This window comes from Filicampus tigris, chromosome 18 (genome assembly GCF_054856515.1).
Source record: "Filicampus tigris isolate MCC_2025a chromosome 18, RoL_Ftig_1.0, whole genome shotgun sequence".
Lineage (NCBI taxonomy): Eukaryota > Metazoa > Chordata > Actinopteri > Syngnathiformes > Syngnathidae > Filicampus > Filicampus tigris.
In genome coordinates, this window is record NC_141234.1 from 14,966,802 (window position 1) to 14,975,976 (window position 9,175).

Below are 9,175 nucleotides of genomic sequence, written 5' to 3' on the forward strand. Positions count from 1 at the left end.
GCCTCTGCTCATGTCACTAGCCTATACGAATGTACAACTGGTCCCAATAGATTAAAAACAATGGCTGGGAGCACGGCATTTACGTGTCAACTGGCTTCTGGAAAGCAACTTGACATGGTCGCGTTCACAAGTATTTGTTTAGTTGGTTATAATAACTACAATCATTTTCCTCAGAATCTCAAACGTGTAGTTTGGAATTAGTAGTTAGTTATATTGTAGCCATCCGTAGGGGATCTTGTAAAATAGTGCTACATTGTATTTTAGTTTAAAAATAGATTTGCGTGTGCGTGTGCGTGTGTTTTAATCAACTTGACTATGTCTCGGAGCTTCACGGCTCCCCTGCACTTCCGTCGTTCAAGCCCGTATCCACGGTTGCCGACGATGAGTCATTTTGAAATGTTTCAACAATTCTATTACAAACAGCAAAACGATATAGACAATTAGTGACATCGGTCGGTGACTTGATGACAGTGCTCCACTCACACTTCGCTGCCTCCGCCCAATTTCCAGCAGCCAATCATATCGCAGCGGGGCGTGTCGTGCATGACTTCCGCCGCACATCTACTTCTGAGGAATTTTACTTTACGTAACCAAATGTCCTCCGCTATTTTTTTCATTCCGATTTAATGCTGAACAGACCGCAGCCTCCACACAAGACGTCCATCACTACTTTAAAGGACTATGAGGTTATTCATTAAGTCTTTGTGTCTGGATTAGCTCGTCTCGGCGCGCGTTGATGCTTCTTCGTTTTAGTTATCTTATTTTACCTTAGCTTAGCTCGCTAGCAGCGAAACAAAGAGAAGCGCACGACTCTTTGTCAAGCAGAGCTCAAGTACGAATTTTGGGGGATTATCGTGTCAAAATGTGGGCAATGACGACAACAAAGTACGAGGAGGAACTTCGTGGAACAAAAGAAGAGAACGAGCAACATCTTCAACTGCTGGACGAAGTTTGCAAGCAGCCTGGAGCAGGTTTGTACTGCACTTTTTGCTCTCATTTGCTTAGTAAAGAACAGCTTTCTATCGTTAAAAATATGTCACATATGTTTGTATTTCATTCAATGTAACATTCTTTACTAGTGTATGGTTGTGATGGTCGGATGACGTTGTTAGGGGAAAATGCGTTCAAGGTTTTTGGCTCTTTATTTTAATTCATTGCCTTTTACGTGCAGGTCTGCTGAACATTTGTTCATGCCAAATGAAATCAGTCCAGAAAATGTGTGCCAAAGAATAACGGTTAGTGGGGGGAATGGCAAATGGGCTGTCACTTGTATAGCACTTTTCTACTCAAAGCGCTTCACGCCGTAGGTCATTTACCTACTGATGACGCAGAATCGGGAGCAACGGGGGGTTCAGTGTCTAAACCCCCTGGGATAAGATACAATGCAAGGACAGACAGTGACGCTGACCATTAAAATATTCTCTGTGCATGCGTGAGACGTAATACCCCTCCAAACCATCAGCGCCAGTACTCGTCATGGTTAGAAAAAGCCAACTGTGAACCCTCGCTCTTTTTAGCGATCTCTGTGGGCGGCCATTTTGACACTTCTGTCGACTGAAAAGGAAATCACAACTGCCCAGGTGTTTAAATGTTTTTTAGGTCTGGAGTCCATAAGTCCAATTACAATTTACAAAACAACTACTTACTCAATTACATGTTTCAAGAAGGTATCCAATGTAAAGAAAGACTCACACAAGTCAATTGAATTTTCTCGTCAGTTGTCTGTACCATCTCTGAAGTTCAGGAGTCATACAATAATCATCTTTTCCAACCTCGCGAATGCTCTCACCCGAGACAGGCGAGGGCAGAAAAGGGGCGCAGTCTAAAATGCAACCCTCACATTTATACTGTCTTCAAAAACTAAACATGTTGTGGGCTGGTCTCCTCACTGGCTGACCCTGCCTATGGGGTTGATCTTCACCAGCTGGTCCCGTGCTCAGATCAGGGCACGCTGACTCTGAGACTTTTAACTGATTATGCGATGTGTAATTCCCATTTTGGTTTTTGGTTCACCTGTTGGCTAATATAAAGCCATTCATATAGATATATGAGGCCGACATAATTTGGAATTGAATAATTTGAAAAAATATCTAATGTAAAATGCACACCTCCCTCTTTCGGCCTCAAATACTGAGGCCAACATAATTTAGAATTTAATCATTTGTAATAAAAGAGCACCTCCCTCTCTGCCATACATTTAGACCCATGTAGTGTGGCAGAAAGATCGAGATGCAGCTGTGAAGATAGCCCCTGTAACTATGTGTGACCGGTAATGAAATCAACTAATAAGTGTGCCAAGAGTGTCATAGAAAAGGAAGGCCAAGCAAGAGAAAGGTCACAGCATGATAACGGCCAGTCAAGTCAAGTCACCTATCCAAACATATACGCAAAAGAGGCCTAGTCTAGCAACCCCTCAGTCAACTCAATTATTCAGACATTTTCACAATCTGACATAAGGAAAACTCAAACTCTATACAGTAAGTATTCTCTAGTAAGGAATCATATTTGCATTGTCCAATCTTTCCTTATAACGGAATTTCCTTATGTGGGAAACGCCCAAAAAACCCCACAAAAAAAACAACCTTGTTTGTCTGCTACGGACATGCGCAGTAGTGGTAATCTGGGTCATCCGTGATGTAAACAGAAGCATTGTGGGTAATCGTGTCATAGCTCCCGAGTTATCTTTAGCAATCGATGGCCGATTACATTACTCACATTGGGACTGTCGTTTCTGAAAGCTATCTTTAGTTAGCACACACAGGCTACTGTGCATGTCCTGTTGTCGTATGTTAAAGGCCTGCGTCAGATTATAGTCATGTATAGCCATTAACATATTGTAGCGTCTTCTACAGATTATTGAGGCATTAGTCAGCGAACATCGAGCAGCAATGGAACGTAATAGGACGTGGTCACTGTGACTACGCACGAGTGTTGCGTTTAGGAATCGGAAATCTCAGCACTCCAAGTTAACACAACACTGACCTATTTTGCACAAACCCTTAATGGCAACATCTAACAATAAAAGACAACATACCGACTCGTTAGAATGTATTAATTTAGCTAAACAATTATGTTACGCCTAATATTTCAAGTGTTCTTTTCCATTCTAGGTGCATACTACATTTTGAATGTGTAGATTAAATTACGCACATTAGAGAAGCAAAACAAAACGTTTCGGATTAGGGTTAAATAAAAACCAATGCAAGTGTTTAGTTTTATTTAGCACAGTGCTTTTCCTTAATTTTACTTATTTGATTTCACTTTTCTCTACATCAAGGATCAGTGTCCAAAAAAGTGAAATATGTTACAGGTGTTTTTTTAGGGCCCGAGCAGCGACAGCTGCGAATTCCCTATTGTTCTTGTAGGGATTATTATTATTTTATTATTTTTGTGATTATAGGTAATTTCACAGTGTTAGTGCAACTCGCACTACTGTTGGTGATTAGTCGACTCGCAAAACAAGTTTGTGGCAGCCCTACCTGACACGCTTGCGCCAAACATCATCGCATATTGCGTTTGCGAATGGCTGCAGCACCACACTAGCGCACAGAGACAAGCATGGTAGCAATTAAAAAAAAAAAAATTTGAATTGAAAATTGGGAACTGAAAATCGGATCGAATCGGGGCTTGAGTGAATCGTTACATCCCCAATAAGAAGTCAATGTAACTATGAAAGCGTGAAATAAACTGGTAAATACAAAGATTAAATGATTTAAAAATAATGTGCTTAATAGGGCTGGGCGATGTGTCTGAAAAACTGTCTTAATCTAAGTATTCCACATCAGTCAATATTGATAATTATTGATTTAGTTTTAAACCTATTTTTAAAAAATGACAGTTAACTGTTTTTGTGTACCGTATTTTCCTGACTATACATCGCTCCGGCCGTACAATGCATAATAAAGGAGGAAAAAACATATATAAATCGCACCGGAGTATAAATTGCCCCCCACCACCCCCTCTCAATCCACGTTGTCTCTGTCGCGTAACGCAAATAAATGTCATGTCATGTCATGTCACGTCATCTTCCAAACCGCTTATCCTATACAGGGTCGTGGGGAGGTGCTGGAGCCTATCCCAGCCGTCAACGGGCGAAGGCAGACTACACCCCGAACTGGTCGCCAGCCAGTCGCAGGGCACACACAGACACCATCACTGAGCGGGAATCGATCCCACGCTGCCCGCACACAACTCAGGCGTGTGTACCACTACACTATCAGTGACTCTGGGCAAATAAATGTGTCCCTATAAATCTTAATAAAATTGTGCGCTTAGTACTAGGGGTTTAACGGTACACTCGGGTGTATTAAAACGTTTCGGTATGGCATGTTCGGTTCGGTCCACTTATTAGTGCGAGTTTACGAACGGACGTTGACTGTTGGCATGCGGGAGACGAGAGTGACGGCACAAAAGAGAGAGCCAGAAAAGAGCCAGAGCTCGCAGGTGCCCACGTACACTTCAGTCTCCTGTTTGGGAACATTCTGGCTTTCCTGTTCCCCATCGCTGATGGGGAAAGGTATGTGATAAGTTTGTAAGATGTGTGCACACATTGCTACATGAGATCGGCAGCTATGTTGCAGGTAGCACGTCTAACATGCACGGCATCATCCAACTGTGAATGTTTCTTAGACTAGGAAGCAAGCAGTCTTTTTAGCCCAAAACGTCAAACTTAAATCGCGAGATTTATTATATTGTAGCGTCTTCCAGGAACACGCCGTCAGACGTAGTTTAATTATCACCTTTTTATTAATCCAAGTACAACTGCTCGCACTCTTCTTTCTCCGCTGCTCCACTCGTTGCTGTACGATGCATTCATGAACCTCGGAAACATCACAACTCAGCAAAACACAAATCCGACCACAACACAGATAACCCAATTCATTACAACATGCTGTTGAACATTCAAAGATTTCAATGCCTAAAAAGTGTATACAATTTCATAAAGACTTTTTACAATTACTGTATTTTTTTCATTATAAAAAGAGTTTTAATATAGTTAGCAATAATTGTAAATGTTATTGTATGTATTTTTTTTTTATCACAAAAAGTGTATACATGTATACATAATGACAACTTGTCTTTAACTTGAATACTTGGGTGTGTCATAGGCTATTGCTGCTGAGTGTTTAAAGATTTCAGTAATCTTAGTAATTGACAAAATTAAGAGCTCTTTATTGTTAGTGTATTTTTTATTCTGGTGTAATTTCTTAGAATATCACCCGAATGGTTCGCTTTTATTTATTTTTTCTAAAAAATGTACCATTTACTTGTCATCTTTTCAAAATAAACATTTTTTTTTTAATGTTTTTTTTTTACCGAAAATCTACCGAAACGAAGTTTCCAAAAAACCGAACCGAAATGTGATTTAGCGTACCGTTACACCCCTACTTAGTACACATCATTTCCACCGAGTTACGATGGTAACATTTACATGCTAACATCCACATATGTAGCATTACAAGAAAGTTACGGTAAGATAACTTTAAAATCACCAAAACGGTCATAGATCAATTAAATAAGTCTTTTATTTATCGCCGACCATGTAGAATGTTTTCAAGTCCCCAAAAGTATTTTTGTATTCAGTCGTAATTATCTCTGTTTTCTCCCCCGCTAATCCGCTCCGTGCGTGCGTGTGTGGGCGCGTGTGGGCGTGTGTGGGCGTGCGCGTGTGGGCGTGTGTGGGCGTGCGCGTGCGTGCGCGTGTGTGCGCGTGCGAGCGCGTGCGTGCTGCGTCTGGCTGGCTGATGATGCAAGACCATGCACAGCCAGGCACGGCGCCTTTTAAAGGAACAGTACACTATTTTGTATAGATGGATTGGTAGACAGTCAAATTGTCTTTTTATCATACTATTTTAATTTCTTATTTAACACATTATTAGATTTTAACTGTTTGGATTATTCATGCATTTTAATAGCTTTTAGGATTTATCTTTGTTTCTTTATGTGGGTTAAAATAACATTAATAATAATAAACATGTTAATAATTTCACACATAAGTCGCTCCAGAGTATAAATCGCAACCCTGGCCAAACTATGAAAAAAAAACGTGAGTTAGAGTCCGGAAAATACGGTACATCGTTATAAAGCGTAATTATTTATATGCAGCCCCTCCTCCACCAGTGCATTGTAAATGTTTAATTGCATTAGGTGCTCCCCCAAAGAGTAGTTGATACACATACTGTACATTCGCCTTCATTCGATGTTCATACAATGTAAGCGCAGTGAACAAAGACTGTCTTGCAATGCATGCATTAGCGTTGACAACTGTCTTAGGTAGAGATAGACCGATGTGCTTTTTTCAGGGCCGATACCGATGCCGATTTTTAGTGATCAAGGAGGCTGATAACCGATATTTGAAGCCGATATTCATTTGTAGAAAAAAGGGTTAAAATGGTGTCAAACCTTTGAAAAATAAAAACTCCAGCACTTGACTTAGTTTAAGGTGTCTTCCTGTCGGAGTGATTGGAGGCACCTGCGCCTGGCTAAGCAGCTGGCTGCTAGATGCTTTGGTGTGAACGCCAAAGTGCCACCAAGAAAAAGCCAGACACCGGAGGAGTTTGAGAAAATAAAAACTTCCCTCAACTCTTTAACCAAGGACGTGACTGCTGTCAGAGTGCAGCAGAAGCAGCTTCTGGGGCTACTGGAGGAGATCAAACAACTGCGCCTCCACAACGTGGAAAAGGACCGGCGAATTGAGGTACTGGAGTGGCGAGTTGACGAACTGGAGCAATACTCCCGCATGAATGATGTGGTCATTACGGGCATCAAAATCAAGCCGCGCACGTATGCCCGTGCGGTGACCGCGGAGACACGCTCAGTGGAGCAACAGGTAGCATCCTACCTCCGAGTCAAGGGGATAGAGATGGACCTGGAACACATCGAGGCGTGTCACTCACTGCCCATGAGGAACAAGAGACCACCAACTGTGATAATGAGATTTGTCAACCGGAAAAAAAAGATGGCACTTTTGAAACATGGACGCAAACTCAAAGGAATGGCCGTTTTCATGAATGATCACTTAACCAGGAAAAATACTGACATCACAAAAAAGGCAAGACAACTCAAAAAGCAACGCAAGATTCAACACACCTGGGTAACAAGCTGTAAGATATTCATCAAACTGAACGGGACTCAAGAAGAAGCAAAAGTGCTGGTGGTGAGGAACATGTATAAAAATGTCATCTCTATCAAAGAATATTTAAAGCAATTCACTCAGCCATTTAGTATCATTGCAGTCACAGAAACTTGGCTCAATGTTGATAAAGATATTGATTTTTGTCTCGATGATTATGAATTATATTATATGAATAGAGAAAAAAAAAGGGGGTGTGGTTGCTTTATACACTCACAAATCAATAAAATGTATGGTCTTTACAGATATGACATATGCAATAGATGGAACCAATGGAATGCTTGACTGGAAATTCATAATGAAAAGAAGAAAAATATAATTATAAGTTGTGTATATCGATCACCTGGTTCAAATATAGAGAGCTTCAGTGAATGGATGGAAAAATGATTTTACACTGTAAATCAAAAAACATTAATTATATGTGGTGATTTCAATATTGATCTCTTAAATCCAACCAAACTGAAAATTATAGATGACTTTTTGGATATGATGTACAGTATGTCCCTTTATCCAAAAACAACAAAGCCAAGCAGAATAACATCACATAGTGCCACAATTATTTACAACATCTACACTAACATCACAGGAAATCTAACCACGAGTGGCCTGTTTATATGTGACATCACTGACCACTTACCTGTATTTATTTTCTTTGACTGTGATGCAAAGAAAATTATAGATGACATGAAAATTACTCACAAACGAATATGAACTGAAGAAAATATAAATGCCTTTAACAATAGTCTAATGTTCCAGGATTGGAGCACAGTCTATAGGGAATCAGATGTGGATAGTGCTTATGGTCATTTCTTAGACATTTTCACTTCTCTGTATAATACACATTGCCCTGCTGAAGAACGCAGTATAAAGAAAAAAAAATATAAAAGTCCGTGGCTTACCAAAGGAATCATAAATGCTTGTAAAAAGAAAAACAATCTCTTTAAATTGTTCATTAAGTTCAAAACTAAAGAAGCAGAACAAAGATATAAGATTTATAAAAATCAATTAACAGACATAATAAGAACTAGCAAAAAGCTGTATTATAAAAAAATATTATCTGAGACTAAAAATAATACCAAAAAAACTTGGGATATACTGAACAACTTAATTAAACAGGAATCTGCTAAAGTAACATATCCTGATGATTTCATTGATAAGAATGGTGTAAATCACAATATGGATTACATGTTTTAATATTTTTTTTGTAAATGTTGGTCCGGAGTTGGCTGGTGAGATTCCAGACCAGGACATTAACCAATGTAATCAAACAATTAGAAGGAACCCTTACTCTATATTTCTTTCAGCCGTAAATGAGCAGGAGGTGACAAACATTGTTCTCAAATGCAAAAATAAGATATCCACTGACAGCCATGATATCGATATGATAATTGTCAAAAAAGTCGTACATAACATTGCAACACCTCTGACCTATATCTGTAATTTATCATTCCAATCTGGCCATTTTCCAAGTAAAATGAAAGTTGCTAAAGTAATTCCATTGTACAAAAATGACAGCAAATACAGCTACACAAACTATAGACCTATATCTCTACTCCCACAATTTTCCAAAATCTTCCAAAAACTTTTTAATTCCCGACTGGAAAAGTTTCTTTGCAAACATCAGATAATTAATCATGGTCATTATGGATTTAGAACAAAGACAACCACCTCAATGGCAATAATTGAAGCAATATAAGTGATCACTAATGCACTGGACCAAAAAAGCATACTATTGGAATCTTTATCAACTTGAAAAAAGCCTTTGATACAATCAATCACCCAATTCTACTCAACAAACTTAATTTATATGGTATTAGGGGGGGTTGCTGGGGAGTGGTTAAGAAGCAACAGGCAAGGTACAATATGTTAAAATGGGACCTTACTCATCAGAAAATCTCAGCATTTCTTGTGGTGTCCCCCAGGGGTCTGTTTTGGGACCAAAACTTTTCGAGCTGTGCGGATTATTCACAAGGTTGGATTTCTTGAACACACTCACAATCTTTTCATTCAGTCAAAACTATCAAAAATACATGATCTTGTAAA

At 39.5% G+C, this 9,175-nt stretch overlaps 1 protein-coding gene across 4 annotated transcripts in view; it reads left to right on the forward strand.

The window, feature by feature from the left end:
- Positions 1-472: 472 nt before the first annotated feature.
- Positions 473-9,175, forward strand: part of LOC147132692 (uncharacterized) — a 42,161-nt gene continuing 33,458 nt past the window's right edge. For 3 of the 4 annotated variants that reach the window (XM_086013922.1, XM_086013923.1, XM_086013921.1), the window contains exon 1: positions 473-971. In XM_086013922.1, the coding sequence (XP_085870048.1) occupies positions 863-971 (109 nt within the window). In that variant the 5' untranslated portion in view covers positions 473-862. The remainder of the gene's footprint in view (positions 972-9,175) is intronic. The other variant, XR_015082001.1, reaches the window with a different exon arrangement.